The sequence below is a fragment of the Lacerta agilis genome, chromosome 2 (assembly GCF_009819535.1).
Source record: "Lacerta agilis isolate rLacAgi1 chromosome 2, rLacAgi1.pri, whole genome shotgun sequence".
Classification (NCBI taxonomy): Eukaryota; Metazoa; Chordata; class Lepidosauria; order Squamata; family Lacertidae; genus Lacerta; species Lacerta agilis.
The window spans coordinates 36304875-36322787 of record NC_046313.1 but is presented as its reverse complement, the minus strand read 5'-3'; the positions used below and the strand labels follow the sequence as shown (position 1 = coordinate 36322787).

Sequence of the window (17913 nt, the reverse complement as noted above, 5' to 3'; positions counted from 1 at the left end):
AAATCCTCTGCATGGCAAATAAGCTTTTCTCAGGGAGAAACACGCCATCTAATCTAAGGCTACATTAGCATGCACGGCTAAGAGTTACACTGACACTTTCTTTTTGAAATATTCCCAAATCCTTTTATTATGACCAACTAAAATGTTACAAAATAGCGGGTAAGCTTTTGAGTCCACCAGAGCTCTTCTGTAAAGCACAGCGGGAGGTAGCGTAGGGTATATCTGCAGTGGTCAAAAATTATTTTTTGGCGTATAGTTTTGTGTGGTTTTGCGGATGTGTCATGAAAGGTGTCTGCACTTGAGAATTTACCATTACACCACTAGATTTCATAAACCTAGAGAAATGGTGGTTTCATAAACTCAGAGAAATGAGTGGAATTCACATTCGAGTAAATAACATGCGCAGGATCAGGCTTCAGAAGTGCTTCTGAAGTTGGCAATAGCTGTACCTCTCCAGCTCTGAATTTCGAAGGTGGTGGTTGGAGAAGTATCTCCTCAAAGTAACTCCCTCCCTCCCTAACCCAAGAGACTGCGCGGGGTGTGTCCCAACTACTTCTTCCACCGCCTCCACTCAGAGTCCTCTCCGAAAGGCATCTCCGCCCCCTCTGCTTATCCAACGTGCCTTTCGGAGAAGTTTTTGCTACAATCAAGAGCTCCACGTGTGGTAGCCGCTGGAGCAGCCGGGAAAAGGGAGCCCCGCAAGAAAGAAAGGTGACAGGAGATTGGGAGGATTTTCGCCTACTCGTCCGCGCGAGGTGGGCGCTGCTGCTGGACAGCTAAGGAGCGCGCAAAATCCGAGCGAGGAGCAACGGAAAAGCAACACCGCGTCCGGCAGCATCTGCAACCCGAGGTGGCTTGGGAAGCGTTGCCGGCTCAGGACTGGCTCGTTTCTTCTTCTGCTGCGCACAAAGCTCCAGCAGACCGGGGTGGGACTGACTTCCCTTCTTTCCTCCATCAGCAGCAACGATCACCCGGGATCTCAGCCTGGGCGGTCGACAGACGCTGTGGCAGAGAGAGGAGATCCCTCTCGGCGACAGGGCTCCAACAGATTCTCTCCTTGAAACCTTGAGCGCATCCTCCTCCAGCGGCTGCCTCCCGGATCTGGCCGCGCTTCCGATCTCCGCCTGGATGCGCCGCGCTCCCACCGAGAAGCGCCTGGCAGTGTTTCCCCCGCGCTCAGGCGCGCTGCTCCTCGGCTGCGCTTTGACCGGAGATGCGCCAAACTCGTCTCCCAGCTGGAGTTGATGCTACTCGCCCCTTTCGCAGCGGCTGGGCCGCTGCGAGGCTTCCTCGAAGGCCGGGCTTAATCCCAGGTGCCCAGACCCCTATCCCCGCCCGACTCCAACGCCTGGCTGCTGGGATGATGCGCCTGTGAAGCTCCGCGCACGGGGGGAAACCAGCAGCGCCCTCTGCCCTTGCTCCCCACCCCCTCCACCCAAACCCGTTAGCGGACCCCGATCCGAGCCGTCTATGATGGGGCCGCCCGCTCCCCGCCAGGCAGGGCTAAGGGGCTGAGCGTAGGGGGCAATGGCCCCGGCGCGGGGGGCCGCCTAGCATGGCCCGGGGAGGGGTGCCCCCCGCCTCAGCGCCTGGCCCAGAGCCCCTACCCCGGCGCGCCTTGCGGAAGCTGCTGCTTGTCCTTGGCTCGCTCCTCATGTCTCTCTACGCCAGTTATTGCCTGGCTGGGGCTGCGCGCGTCCTCACCAGGGAGCCGGCCCCGATCCCGCTAGCGCCAGGCGACGAGGGCGCCGCCACGCCCCGCGATCCTTCGCTGCAGCCCCAGGCGGCAGGAGAGGGCACCAAGCGGCTGCCGCAGGCGGTGATCATCGGCGTGAAGAAGGGCGGCACGAGGGCGCTGCTCGAGTTCTTGCGGGTCCACCCGGACGTGAGGGCGGCGGGCGCCGAGCCGCACTTCTTCGATCGGAACTATGGCCGGGGACTCGCCTGGTACAGGTATGGATGAGGGTGCGCTGCTCTTGAAGGTTGGCCTGGCTCATCAGAGAGGGACTGGGCGCCCCTTCTCCTCCCCTTCCTTAACCCTGTGTGACTCCGGATGCAGTCCTGCCCAGACTGCTACTCTTGAGAAATATTGTGTGGGCAATTAAGGGGAATCCAGTACAGAGATCTGAACTTAGGGTTCCTGTCACTCATTGCCATGCATCCAACTGTGTGCAGCAGAAAGCCATGCATACTTACCTTGGGGATTCCTAACCCCTATGAACACTAATACTTTCTTCTGCGTAAACATGTATAGGTTTTGATTATTATTTGTGGTAATGCTGAGGGTCTTAAAACTATTATTTCTGTCTTGGAAGCACTGCTTTTTAATTTGAAGTGTATGGGACATGCTGTGGTTATTTAATGCTGAGGGAAATATCATTTGTACATGTTCAGAAACATTGATTGATTTGCATATTCCAGGACTGGCCAGGTCATAGAGGCCAGAATTACTTCTGGGCCTTTGAACAATGGCAAGAGTATTCCTACATTTGCTTGGGTTCAGTGGGGCACACTCTTAAGGAGATGTGTGTGATGTTCTGCCAAGACCAGTCCTGAGTGTGTCCCCCCCATCATGCTTTGCAAACCCTCTTTGAGACCTTGCTACTGTCCTAGGTCCATAAAATCTGCGAACATTCCTTTCCACAACCACAGAAATCTATTGGCCTTTGCCCTGAGATTCTCCCACCAAGATTAAAGCCTTATGTTTAAAACCCACTTCAGAGCTCCAATATCTCTTTCACAAAAGGCAAACTTTGATGCCCAAATCTTCCTGGAGCCTCTCAGGGTTTTGTTCTGTTTAAAAAAAAAAAAAAAAAAAGTCAAAGGCCTTGGCATAATCTTTTTGTAAACCACTTTGAGGTTTTATTACAATCAAGTGGTATATAAATCTTGTGGAATAAATAAAATAAATAAATCATTAACCAATCATGAGACCGTAACTCCTGTCCACAGTCTCCCCATTGACCTGTATTTATCTTCTCTGGTACCAAACCTATGAAGGTATCTCAGCCCTGCCTCTTTAATTGTCTGACTTGAGTTGTTCTACCTCAACTGTCAAAGTTACTTAGAGCCCTGACTTTTTCACAAGGGTAACCACAGTGTTTTCACAACAAGGTATGGGTAAAGCAGCTTTTGCTAGTTGGCCTTTTAATTAATAAGGTGTTTACATGCTTGAAGCTTGGTCTCCAGCCCTACACTTCATCTTCACACCTGTCCCACAAGCCCACCTTTAACCATCACTCTGAGCACAACCAATTTTACTCAGTATGGCGACTCCTTGTGCAAGATGTTTTGCATCAGCCAGCTTTGAACCTCAGACATCCCACAAATGTGCATCCCTAAGAGAGGAGCCCACTCCCTATAACTCCATTTGCTCTCCCAACACGCAGCCCCATCTCCTTCTCATGTTATATTAGGAACTACTTCCTATCTTCACAACTTGATCTGCAGTGCGTGTATCTGGAAGTGAAGCGAACTCTCTTGATTCCAATAAAGTTTTACCAAGTCAAGTGTGTTCAGATTTGCAGCATTAAAAAGCTCAAAAATTGTCTTCAGGACACTGTTGCAGCCAGCTCCTGTCCTTCCTGATAAATATTGTGAATGCATCAAACTTTCTGTAAAGAAATCCTTAATTAATCCTCCTACCTTCCATGAACCCACTTTCTCACCCCCCCTCCTGAGCAATCAACTCTATTCGTTATATCTGACCTTTCCAGCCTCAGCCTTGAAAGTGACCTCACTCTGTATCTGTCTTGGACCCCCTTCACCCTTATCTACAGGGTCAAAGAGGAGGTGTGCAAACATGATTGGCAAAACTCAATTAATCAAGGGCTCGTTTGGGATTCGAGGGTGGGGTGAGGAGGTAGAGGAAAGGCAGCCCTTGGCAAAACTCTGATTTGCAGGAGTGATGCCATGAGTGCTTTAAAATTTGGAATGCACCACTTACAATGCAGAATAAAAAGTGGAACAGACTATTTGGAACTGAATGTGTGTTTCAGCCAACAAAGGTCTTCAGGATTGAATTTCTGATGCGAGGAATGTAAAGCTCCCAATTTGCCACTTGTTCAAACAGTCTGAAAGGTGATGATTTCTGCAAAAGGACAGGCGGTTCCGTCTCTAGTTCCTTCCTCAGGATTTCTCTTACTACTAGTTGTTAAATTAAAACAAACTATAAGAATAACAGCCCATCTACTTCCATTAAAAGGGATGTGTGCATTGCAAAGCATGGGTAGGTTGACATTTTTACAGACTTGTATCTAGCAAAATTAAAAAGAAAGATGGTTTTTTTTAGAAGGCAGAGTTAAGAAATTAGTTGTGTGTGCTCACTGATTGTCTGTTTTAAAGCTCTTAGCAACATTCTTGCCAGTGGATTGTGGGAAATTAGTGCAATTAACCGCCTTTCTGTTCCTGTAAATACTTTTATCGTTTTATTTCTTCTGCCATTGACACATTTATGCGGTCATGAGGGATTTGTGCAACTGGAGCCTTTGATGGAGAATTTTTGATGCTGTGCGAAAGGTCCTTCTAAAAAACGTGGGCCCAATGCAGAGGCAAAGTTAGGTGTGCTTGACACTACAGTTTTGTTTGCATCTAGCCCAACCTGCTGCATTGCAGGAATCTCAACTAGATCATACATGACAGTTGGTCATCCAACCTCTACTTGAAAACCTCCAAGGAAGGAGAGTCCATCACCTCCGCTGTTAACTGAGGTTTATTCCTTGGTAAGTGGGTGTTATTAATATTAGAGCTATATTCACCCTTTCCCAGCCTGGGGAGGTGGGTATGCCAGTTGTGTGAGGCCAAAAGTAGGTGTGGCTGTGGTACATTCTTGCATGCATAGACACATAGCCTGTCTCTCCTTAGCTGATCTGTGCAGATGAGCTGTGGGGTATTGTCCCCTTTCAGCTCCTCAAATGATTAAACTGATGGCCACAGAGAGGACAACTTGCATCCCCACCAGGGCCCCTGTACAGTGTCTCCTTTTTTTTTGTTTTTGCTGCTGCCAAAATTAGTGGGTTTAGGGGACCAAAATAAAATGGATTGGAAGGCTGCATCAGACCAGGGTTTAGCCACCCCCGGGGTATAGGCTTACATCCTCTCTCACTGAAATCAGCAGGGTTTAATACATTTTTGGTGTAGGAGAACAAAAGAATGTGCCTATTCAAATGGTGAAGTTTTCTTCCTGGTCAGACAATTGTTCTGGAAACGATGCCTTATGAGGAACGGCTTAGGGAGCTGGGTATGTTTAGCCTAGAGAAGAGAAGGTTAAGGGGTGATAGGATAGCCATGTTCAAATATATAAAAGGATGTCATATAGAGGAGGGTGAAAGGTTGTTTTCTGCTGCTCCAGAGAAGCGGACACGGGGCAATGGATTCAAACTACAAGAAAGAAGATTCCACCTAAACATTAGGAAGAACTTCCTGACAGTAAGAGCCGTTCGACAGTGGAATTTGCTGCCAAGGGGTGTGGTGGAGTCTCCTTCTTTGGAGGTCTTTAAGCGGAGGCTTGACAGCCATCTGTCGGGAATGCTTTGGTGGTGTTTCCTGCTTGGCAGGGGGTTGGACTGGATGGCCCTTGTGGTCTCTTCCAACTCTATGATTCTATGATTCTGTATAGCTCAGTGCTGTCTACACTGACTGGCAGCAACTCTCTCAGGTATGAGGCAGGAGCTCTCCCCAGCTTTTCCTGGAGTTGGCAGGGCTTGCACCTGTGTCACAGGCCGCTATTGGGAAATGCTGTGACAATGCTAGTGATGAGCAACACTTTCTCCATCCTTCTTGTGGCTTGTTGTGATCTGTAGGAAAAGTTTCTGAACTACAACACCCATAAACTGCATCCTGCATGGCCAATGGCAAGGGATGATGGGAGCTGTAGTGCCGCAACACCTGGAGAACCACAGGATTCCTACACCTGGTATACTAGATAGACTGCTGGACTTTTGCTGTAAAGGGGAACACTTCTTCCTCCACCCCCCATTTTTTTTGAAGGGGAATGGCTGTGTGAATCAGGCACATGCAAGCAGAGGGAGTGTGAATGACAAATACTTTTGTAAATTGCATAAGAGACTTTACCTTTTCAGCTTTGGGCCATGTGCGATTGTTTTGACCCCTTTCAGGGTGTGAGTAGTATTTCCTTTGTTTTCTTTCAGTGTCATCGTCATTTAGCCAAATCTGATTGTTTGTGCATCATCATGGGCTCATCCCCTCAGGAGCTTGATGTGGGTTTGAAGCTACTTGCACGTTGATTTTATTTTTTAATTTTTTGAGGGTTGGTGGGGGAGGGTTGCCATTATCCACAAAACATCCTGTGAAGCCCATACTTTCCACCCCAATTTATCCCCCATGGATAAATCTGATAAAGGGGAAAAGCCTCCAGCATGAAATTGCTTGTTCCCTGATGTGCATTGTGAGGTCACAATGTGGAAGGGCTCTCCCCCCCCCCCACAAGCAGACATCTCATTGGGTGTTGTCTATTGCCACTCCGTACTTCAGTTTGCTCCTTCCCTGAGCACCACCTAGCCTTTTGTTTGTTTGTTTGTTTGTTTCCATCAGTCCAAAGGAACAGATGCAGTGCTTGTTTCTGCCAGTTGCTCCTGAGGATGTGGTTGTGGTACACACACACACACACACACACACACACAGCTGTTTTGTGTGAAATTGCTGTTGTGCGAAACAGCTGTATTAAAAATGAAATTGGCTCTTCAGGATATAAACAGGAATTGGCAGGTACAGTAGGAAGGAAGGGAAAATAAAACATTCTCCAAATCCCGCCACTCAAGAGCACTCTCTCCCCCCGCCCCCAGCCCATCTTGTCTCAGCTATGTATGCCTCTGTGTGAAATGCATTTACGTTTTATTGTTGACTGCCCAGAGATTATTAGTTATTGGACAGTATAAAAGCACTGTTAATAAAGAAATGAATGAATGAATGAATGTTACCAATCCATGCATTTGTGCTATTTTGCCTGATGGCTTAACCCTGCCAAGTAGCATTCAGCAGGATTCACTGCCACTCTCGTACCCCACACCCACAAACTGACTACAGTCATACCTCATGTTGCAAATGCTGTGGGTTACGTTTTTTCGGGTTCCACTCGTGCTGAACCTGGAAGTACCAGAATGGGTTACTTCTGGGTTTCAGAAGTCGCGCATGCGCAGAAGCGCTAGATCGTGCTTCGCGCATGCACAGAAGCGCCAAATCACGACCCACACATGTGCAGAAGCGGCCCTGTGGGTTGCGAATGCTGTGGGTTGCAAACGTCCCTTCCGCAAGGATCACGTTCGCAACCCAGAGCATCCACTGTACTTTGACCCAGCAGCTACCCCACTTGTGCCTCCTGATAGGCTTGTTCAGGGGTCAGCAAACTTTTCCAGCAGGAACCCGGTCCACTGTCCCTCAGACCTTGTGGTGGGACAGACTATATTTTGGGGGAAAAGAGAGAACAAATTCCTATGCCCCACAAATAACCCAGAGATGCATTTTAAATAAAAGGAGACATTCTGCTCTGCAAAAACACACTGATTCCTGGACCATCCAGAGGCTGGATTGAGAAGGCAATTGGGCCAGATCCGGCCTCCGGGCCTTAGTCTGCCTACCCACGGGCTTGTTTCATGAAACCTGAGTGGGTAGAGAGAAGGGAGATCACAGCCCTTGAGACCATACCATTCTCTATCTCCACTTTCAGGATCCCACCCTGAAACAAGCTGAAGCCAGATCATAGTAGAGTAAGAGAAAGCATCCCTAGCTTAATATCCCTAGCAAGAAATAAAAATGCATATGGCAAAGTCACAGCCTTTTATCCACTTTGTTTCTAAACTGCTTTGCATGGCAACTGGGATAGGGGAGATCCTGAAAGAGAAAGACTTTTATTTGGGATAGCCAAACAATCACCTCACCAGGGCTCTGTGCCTTAGATGGACAGCTTGACAGAAACCAGAGTAGGAGAACGTGTGGTCCCAGCTCCGTGCTGGGACCACCTTCACTTGTCACATGCCTATCTTGGGCCCTGTCTGGAACAAGTTAGGTCAACAGGATGCTATCATTGAGGAGGGAAAGGGGAGGCACAGAATATTTGCCAAGCATTAGGCAGCAGCTGGAGCACATCTGAAGCCCCTGAACCCAGATGCACCAGCAGCTGTGCTTGTGAAGAGTGAGAGAGAATAGGGAATAGTGGCCACCTAAGTGCTCAGACAGTGCTCAGGTCTCAACCACTCCTCACCACCAATCATTGTGGAGGGGGGGGGATTCAGTGACTGAATAGTTTTGCATTGCTGTGTTGATGTTCATTTGGGCCGTGATCTTCTAAGGTAAATGACTGTTTGGACAGCAGTGGTGGCAGCTGGAGGGGAGTGCCTGGTCTTTGTCAACAGGGCACTTAACCTGAATCTATTCAGCTATAGTAAAGTATGTGTGAGATAGGTATGGGAGACAGTCGTGGCAAATCATACTTGGCCCCAATGCTTTCTCTTCCTTTGCTCACCTGCTCTGCCCTTGCATCCCCAATTGTTGGTGTGGAGCCTGGTGTTTGCAGTTGGTGTGGAGCCTGGTGTTTGCAGTCTCCAGTTTGTGGCTGGAGTCCCAGGTTGAGGTGCATGTAAAGGTTCTTAGAAAGGAAGTGCTAGCAGCGTGTTAAGTCCCCATGTGTGTTGCAATGTCAGGCTGCTTGTGCACGTCTCCCTCTCGTGGCAAGGTGCTCAGAGCTGCCCCTCAGAGCTGTCTAGCTATGACACGAGGCCAGAGAAGTATCATCCCATTCCATTTGCCTTATCATGTACGTTGCTGTCTCCTCCTCTTAGGTTTATATACCAGTGGGTGATGTGCTGTGATTGGGTGCTGAGTTGCACCAACCATGCAGGTGTGGACTCAATGGAAATCAATGGAAGGACAATTTCCCGCACTGGATTTGAGGTGACATTAAAAACTGTGCCACAGATGGAGGTCCAACTGCGGATTGTAGGGGTGTAGGATACAACACAAGTGTGCCCCTCCACTGCCCTGCCATGACTGTGCCCCATTTTAGCCTTTCCTTCAGCATACTTGGTGTTCCACTTGTGTAGTGGGGCTCTCAGTCAGTGGATGTTTAGTGTATGATTGTTTCCTAAGTTTATTTCATCCTGTAGCTGAGGGCTGTGCAACACCCTGCAGGAATGTCTGCAGTTCAGACCTGCCCCCCCTCCACTCCGCTTCATTTCCTTAAATAAGCCACTTTCACAATGGTAGAATTTTGAGAAATCTAATAAACGCCAGTTACAGAAGGTGGCTGCAAAGACAGCTTTAATCAAATCCAATCAAATATTTTTTAATAGAATGCATTCATCATTCATTGGGAAAGGGGACGAAAAAAGAGACCACAATGTGAAAATAAACATGAAAGCCAAAGGGCAATTGTCTTATTTGCAATTTGCATTGTTTAGATGGTTCTCCCACGTGCTGCTGTCATTTAAAGTTAATAAAGTTGTGTCCTCTGGCAAGTTAATATGAAAATAGCTTGTTGGCTCAGCAAGCAATTTGTCTTTGTTGCAGAGCAGAAATGCTTTGTTTCCTGTCAAGTACGCAGGAGTGGAACAAAGGGCTCTAAGGCTGGGATTGGTGCACACTTAGCAATGAAACATCCTTCCAAATGATCTTCAGTAGGTCTTTCCTGTAAAGTCTAGGATCGGGTAAGACTTGAGTCAAAGGCTCACTTGCAAGGGAAATGAATGGAGTGGAACTTACTCTGAGTACACATGCTAAGGAATGTACTATACCTCTCGGATAATACCTACTCAGCTAAGTTTTATTCAGAGTACACCCACTGAAATGAATTAACATGACTAAGTTAGGTCCACTGATATCAGTGGGTCTACTCTGGGTAAAATTGTGTTGAATATCACCCCTTGTTCTGATCTGACCTCAACTCTAATAATTCCTGTGGTTAAAACAAAATAAAAAAATAAAAATAAAAATCCTTCCAGTAGCACCTTAGAGACCAACTAAGTTTGTTCTTGGTATGAGCTTTCATGTGCATGCACACTTTTTCAGATGCACACGAAAGCTCATACCAAGAACAAATTCTCTAAGGTGCTACTGAATAGAATTTTTTTATTTTTTATTTTGTTTTGACTATGGCAGACCAACACGGCTACCTACCTGTAACTATTCCTGTGGTTGAACCTGTTGCTTGCTTGGTTTAAAAGAGTGATGATAAAGGGAGAAGCAGAACAAGTTATGTGCAATGCCGTCTGATGCATGTCTGCTCAATAATACATCCTGCTGCATTCAGTAGGGCTCGGAGTAAGTATTGAGTTACAGCCAGAATGTCTAAGCCAGCAATCCTGTGGACACCAACCTGGGAGTGTCTACAGCAGTGGTTCTCAAAGGGTGTGGTGCAACACAATGATGTGGCAGGAGAGGATGGCAAGTGTAGTGGGAAGATTCAAGGACAATCAATATATTTTGGGAATGATTCATGTTCTTATGTAGTTGTGTTTCTGGTTGTCCCGTGAACATATTATAAAGTAGTTGTGTTTTATGTTATAAATCAAGCACTGCTAGGAGTTGCTTCTTTTTGTTCTCCAATGTATTTCTTATCAATAAAAAAAATTGGTGTGGTCTGAGCAAAGGTTTATTCTGAAGGTGTGGCCAGAGAGAACCACTGGTCTATAGGATTACAGGCTTAGACATTCTGGTTGTAGGTCAGGAATGGGAACCTAATAGACTTGAACTACCAGCACTCCTTACCATTGGTTGTGCTCGCTGGGGCTGATGAGATCTGGTCTCCAACAATTTCTGGAGGGCCACAGGTTCTGCATCCCTGTTGTAACTGAAGCATTGTTCTTGAAACAGGAGTCACATATTTAGATGGCAATTTATGCCCTTTTAACCCCATGAATTCTGTGGTATACCGACCAGATGCATCCCCCCCCCCCCGATAATAAAGACTTTCTATTCCTGAAACCCAAAGCTGTCTGAGGAATGGTATTTTCTTAACTGTGCAGTTATCCAATTTTGCGTGCCTTGAAAGAGAATCAGAAAGGAAACATTAAAACTTCTGAGGTTTTTCACATTTATTTCTAAGCACATTTTTCTTGACTTTGAAAATAAACACCTGACTTTGGGGACAGTGTGTGGTCACAAAGTCTGGCTGATACTCAAGAAAACCGTTTTATACTTAGTTGTGATCCTAAGGAGACTTGAACATAAATTCCACTGCAATCAAGGAAATAGCTTTGGGAGGAAATTCTTTGCATAGAGTTTCAGAAACTTTGAGTAAAGAATGCAGGATTGGATAAAGGAGCTGCCTCATCAGAGGTGGATTTAAAGGAGCATGACTGGTTCAGTCACACTGGGTATGGAGCCTTGGAGGTGCCACAACTGTGATGTAGAATGGAAGACGAGAGGTGGGGGGGGGAGGGCACTGCAGAAATTTGAGACCCCAAGATCTGCCACTGGCCTCAAACATTGCAGTGCAATGAATTATTATTTTTCAAGTGGCCATAATAATTTTCACATAGGCACAATAGATCTTGGAGACACTTTGATTTCTGCATGGTTTTATTTAACCTATCCTATAATTCATCTCCACAACCACCTTTCACCATATTGTGGTGATTGGAGTGGCTTCAGAAAACAATACACTGCAATTAAAAGCTAAACCAATCCATCAAATTGAAACTGTGGCCACAGAGCTGTTTGATACTTTAACAGATCGCTGATCTGCACTGAGACAGCTTTTGAAAAGTTGTGGTCCAACTCAAGAACATGTGAGTCTGCCCTATATTGCCCTGATTTGCCTCATTACTCAAGGTACACAGAAAACAGAGGCACACTCATAGAGCTGGATTCAGCTAATGAGTCCTGATAGCAGAAGCCTGTGGAAGGTCTTCTGCTAGCGCAGTGGGATTTTCACTCATGTGCAGAGGCGTAGGAAGGTCAGGTGGTACCTGGTGCAGGAAATTTTTTGCCAACCCCCCCATTGATTCCCCCCCCTGCAAAAATGGTTTTATGTTATTTCATATTTTCTTACAAAGGAATAATAACAAGTAATAATAATAATAAAAACTTTTATTTATATCCCGCCCTCCCCGGCCAAAGTCGGGCTCAGGGTGGCTAACATCAGATACATAACTTTGGTATAAAATCAAACAATAATTAAATTACCTCCTAAAAACATCTCAAAATCAAATTTAAGTCTAATTAGATGGCTTTCCACAGGGTTAGGGTTGGGAACAGTAAGTGCTCCACTGAACTGAAATTTCAGCCTTCACAACATAGGAAAACAGCCAAGTAAAAGCTATTTTGGTGGAGGAGGGTCAAGATATTAACCGATATGCATGAAATTTCATATATAGCTATATAATCCCTAGTATAGTAAGATAAGACCTCCGGAGCAGGCATTTTTTTTAAAAAAGTTTTTTTTATGAACCACCCTAGTAGGGGAGTAATTGTTCCTTGATAATTTGTCACCTCCTCCCCATGCATTTATACCTTAGGAACTAATGTCTTCAGGAATAAGATGTCAGAGTGAGATCAGTAAAAGGATCCCATACTTGCCTTTGGGAATTAGGAAGTAAGAGGGGAGACCCACCAGTTCATGGTGCCATTCTTTTTTGAATAACATTAAAAAAAAAACATTTACTGTTTTCCATCTCTCTTCTTAGAGTAATTTGAAAATAGTGTTAGATTAACCTTGCATTGAAATATGTGGAGGATGAACTGTTGATGGGTAAGTTCAGTAAGTACTCAATATAGTTGGTGACTATTCTTATACGAAAAATTCAAAGCCAACAAAGCACTTTTTTATTCTAGTTCATATTTTTATAGACCAAAGCAATTTGCAACCAGTTTTATCTGAAGCAGATACATCAGGACTACTTGGGAGTAAGATTTGAGGGTCGTTGCGTCTATTCCATGTCTCCTACAAAGCTGAAGATAAACAGTGCAATCCTATGCATGTTTACTCAGGAGTAAGATTCACTGTGTTCACAAGGCTTACTCTCTAGTACGAGTGTTTAGGATTGCAGGCCAACCAAAGCTTTTTTGGGGAGGGACAGGCATTTTCCTGATAAAACTATTGGCCAGTATAGAAATCCCACCCCTAATTAAGCTCCAAGCCATTAAAATTAACAAATACAACATACGGATGTTTATGTCAAAATATTGTAGTGGAACACAGTGTTTGGAACATGCAGTTCGAAGATAACAGTGGCTTTAGCATCTCAAGTTGTTCTCATGGGTTAGTTTCTATTTTTTACTTACATAAGAGGACAACAGTGACCTCTACAGTTGAAAATAAAACATTAATGGACCTACTAGAACAGAAATATTTAGTAACGAAGCATACATTAAAAAAAAAGATGCACAGAAACAGAGTTTCATGTTGCTTTTCTAATGAGAAATCAAAAGTTTAGTAATATTGTGGCCAGAAGCGGAGTAGGTCAGTCTGATTAAGCTCTTTTATTTCTTAAAAAACCCAAACAAGACAGTGATTTTGAAGAGTATAGAAAAAGCAGAGTGTGCTCTTCTAGCTAATCCCCCTGTTAGCCAGTTAAATTATTTCTGCTTGCTTATGGATCAGAATCGGAAATGAAACATGTCTGCAGTGCTGCGTGTTGATTCAAGGGGAACAAAGTCTCTTCCCTGCTCCCACCCATACCTTCCCTTAAGAGCACACCTCGCCTATTGGAAATGCAGATCACCCACTGCAGAGATCCTTATTTAAACACAATAGCGGGGCTTTAAATTTGAAAGCTGTGACATCTCAATGGATGGATCCATGTGGGCTGGATATTTCAGGGGAAGCCGAGTGCCTGCAGCAGCTTTCTCTCCGTTTCACGTCTGCAAGTTCCTAGGTTCACAAGGGAGAAATTGGGAAAGGAGTGAGTTGGGGGGGGGGAGGGAAGCCAGCCACAATGGCCTCATTGATTTAAAAAAATTGAGGAATCGTTGAACAAGTCTATTGAGCAGGCAGGGTTCAATAGCAGGTGAAGCTTCCCCCGCCCACCCCCTTCCTTCAGTGTAATGTGACTTTATAAAGCCTGAGGGTGAAGGAAACCTTATGTAGGTTGTGTTAAAAATGTAGGGGAGTAAGTTACAAAGGGTGGGGTGGGGGTGAGGGGAGAAAAGAAATCATTACTAAGGACGTTAGGGTGAAGGGTTGTTTTCGAGAGGTGCTATTTCTGCCCTCTGATCCTTTGTTTAGCCTGCCACAGATTCAGTTCCCCACTGGAATGCCATTATCCCGTCAGTCACTCCAAGATCGTCTGTTTAGTATGTTTTAATCTTGCCTGCCTTTGTAATGCTGCCACTGGATTTGAGAGAGGAAAAGAATGCCACTATCTTAGGCAGCGTTCTGCAAGGAGATGAAAGATGATTCAGTATACTTTCCTTTCAAGGATCTCTGTGTGTATGTGTGGGGGGTTAAGTACTGGCACTCCTCGATGCTTCAGATCTGGGAAGTTCTGTGTCTTCTAATTAATACTGTTTCTTTGCTTAAACACACACACACACACACACACACACACACATCTTTCCCCTTCCTCAAAAGGCAGCTACGAATGGTGGGAATCAAAGCAAAGGCCAAAGTTTGCACTTCCTTGAAAAGGGCTTGGAGAGAAGCCTGTTCCAGCAGCTGGAGGCAGCTGTGGAGCCCCTGCTTCCTGTACAGCTTCCCGTCCTCAGTGCCTCAAGCTCTTCCTCACATGAAAAAGTTGCGATGGAATCTGAGCCTTGGGGACTGAGCACTTGGCTGCTGTTGTGGCCTGTCTGCGCGTGAGATGGCTTAGCAAAATGCAGGGTCCAGAGGACGAGAATGGGGTGCATCACAGCTCTGAAAGAAGCTGTAGTGCTTGGCATGCCGTCCATCATTTCGAGAACGGTTGGGTTGATTAATATGTACTGTATGCAGGTTACATTTAAGGTGACAGTAAGCACATTTAAGCTTTGAAGGGATTTGTCTGTTACATCTCTGTACTCCCCCATCACACTCAGTCTTCTTGGTAGAAATCAGGAGCAGGAATTGGGCTTCTGTTCTTGATCTCCTGCTTCTCTTACCAAAGGCGGGGGGCTAATTTCCCAGTTGGAGGTGAAATTCAGCATTCAGACAGCTGTAGAATCTTCCACTCAAGCCAAAACCTTAGGAACATAGGAAGCTGCCTGATACAGAGTTAGATTGTTGACCCATCTAGCTCAGTATTGTATATACTGACTGGTAGCAGTTCTCTAAGATTTCCATCAGTAGTCTTTTCAGCCATATCTGGAGATGCCAGTTATTGCACTTGGGACCTAGTACATGCAAAGCAGCTTCTCTACCATGACAAGAAGGAAGTAGCTAGAGAGAATGAATTGTGGTTTCACTTGTCTTAATACTAATGCACAGGGTATAGAAAACAAGCAAGATGAAGCTGAGCATTTAATAAAGCATGGCAAATATGACCTAATAGGCATTACTGAAACCCTGGTGGGATGCGACTCATGACTGGAATGTAGAAATTGAGGGATGTAAGCTATTCAAAAGGAATAGACCAAACAGGAAGGGACTAGCAGCAGCGTTATATGTAATAGAATGCCAAGAATGTAAGATCCAATAAATTACTCAGTTGCTTTGCTGACAATTTCATTTCCTAGAAGGTGGTGTCTTCCAACTCTGCAGTTCTATGAAGAAAATAGGACTTACTGAATACATGTATCTAGGAGTTCACTTTCAGATATTTTCTTCTCCCTGCTGGGAGGGGAGAAAAGAATGGGGAGAGATAAAGTTTGTTAGAAACATAGGAAGCTGTAATTGGTCCATCTAATTCAGTACTCTCTGTGCCAGGGGTAGCCAATGTGGTGCCTCTAGATGTTGTGGACTACCACTCCCAACATTGCTAACCATTGGTTATGTCGGTTGAGACTGATGGAGTAGTAAACCAAAATTTGGAAGCTTTCAAATATGGTAGAAGATCTGCACCTCTCTGCTCTTCATTAATATTGCTCTGTTAGTCTGCAATCCTAAACTCTCTCACCTGGGCATACTCAATGAGGTTCACTTCCAAATAGGCTTGTACTGATAGGTTTGCTTCATTAAATTCTAATGAATTTAATGGAACTTATTTCTGAGTAGACATGCCTGCACTGTAAACTCAACTAACAATCATTTTAAATATTTGGACTCCTCCAAAATGGTGTCATGGATTCCACTATTTTATCGTTTCCCCCCTTCTTCCAGGCTCCCCTTCTCATAAGCAGATGTGTCCTTTATGCAGATGTGTGTTTACACATATGAATCCTTGAACTGGTATCAGTAGACTTGGTTTTATGTGCCAGTTCTCTCCTCAAAAGGGCATCATAGATTATTGTTTCAGGGTGTGTTTGTAAGATGTTATTCTTCAGACAGATGGCAATCCCTGTGCCTGTAGTCTGGCTTCAGGCACAGAATCCTAGAAAAGCAGCTGTCGGCTCGGTAATGAGCTTTTGAACTCTGACCTGTCATTTGGTGGGTCGGGGTTTTCACAGGCTGGCTGTTGGGAAGGCAATGTCTCTTGAATCACACTGTACCCCGTGTCTGAAGCCACAAGGTGATTACCAGGAAATAATTCCATGATGGCAGCCTCATACATCTTTAATTCGTTTATGGCAAGAAAGAAAGAGAGCCCCAGACCAGCTGACTGTGACATCTGGGTGTGTAGGGTGTGTAAAGTGAAGAAGGTACAGTGAAATTGGTAGGGCGTACAAAACTTCTTGTGTTCAGTTGCTGGGTGTTTCTTTGCCTTTGGGTTTCATGCTATGTGCTCATGCATATTAGACCTCTGGCAAGAATTCCTTTGCCTACACATTCAAACATCTATCTCTCAAACACACACCTTTTCCATTGTCCTCTGTGAGTTGGAGTGTGCGCAGGAATGTGCCCAGAGATGTCAGGGCCACTACCAGCTTTTGAGGCTGGTAGCTGTAATAAAAAAGCCAAAAAAACCCTGATGATGCATGAAAACAAACTAAAAATAAGTGGTTTGTTTATACAATCAACTGTCCTGAGAGAATATATATATATATATATATATATATATATATATATATATAGAGAGAGAGAGAGAGAGAGAGAGAGAGAGAGAGAGAGAGAGAGTTTATGAACACTTATAAATCTCCAACATGACAAAATCTATGTTGGTTATCATAACTGTATGCATCTTATCAAATAATCACATCTCTTATTTGCTGGAATTTGGAGCTCTCTCTGAGCTTGAGGCCCAGGTCAGTTGGCCCTCCTGCCCCTCTCTCCCTGATTGGCCCAGAGGGTGTCTGGAGATGACTTCTCCACACAAATGCAAATGCATTAAAAATGAAGGCAAATCCACCATTCTCTTTTCATTCCCTAAGTTTGACTGCAAAGTTGTGTTCACAACGTGCTTGATATTACCCCATTGACTGTGGACACCACAATAATCCATATTCTGATGTTTGTCTTCTTGTCAGGAAGAGCTTGTATGGGTTTTTGGACTTTGTCATCTTGCCGTAGCCTCTTCCTACTAACTAAACCCTATTGCCACATCTGCTCCTGACACCTCCTCCTCGGAGTCCTCCCTCTGACCGCTCATCATTGTCCCACCACCAGTCCCCTGACTCTTGGTCTTCTTTCCATGGAATTCCCTAGCTGGTGCCTCCTACCACTCTTCTGCTTCCAGCCAGTCCATGACTGCATCCGCGTGTGGTTTTTAATTTTAATTTTTAAAAGGCCATTCAGCAGAATTGGCATGCAAGCAAAAGTTAACTTCTCTCTAAATACTCTCTCACTTCCATCCTTCTTATTAGAATTGATGTCTTACAGAATAATCATAGTGGTAAACATGTCACCTCAGAGTTCAATGGAACTTACTCCACAGTAAGTATGTATAGGGGTTGCAGTGTTAGTAATACACCATGACTTAACCTTTCCTAGAAACTATCCAAACTTAGCGT

The 17913-nt window shown here is 45.2% G+C and overlaps 1 protein-coding gene across 1 annotated transcript in view; it reads left to right on the top strand.

Moving 5' to 3' along the window:
- Window positions 1-1316: 1316 nt before the first annotated feature.
- LOC117041127 (heparan sulfate glucosamine 3-O-sulfotransferase 3A1-like) overlaps window positions 1317-17913 on the top strand; it is a 64877-nt gene continuing 48280 nt past the window's right edge. The window contains exon 1 of the mRNA XM_033139524.1: window positions 1317-1953. Within this exon, the coding sequence (XP_032995415.1) occupies window positions 1556-1953 (398 nt within the window). The 5' untranslated portion in view covers window positions 1317-1555. The remainder of the gene's footprint in view (window positions 1954-17913) is intronic.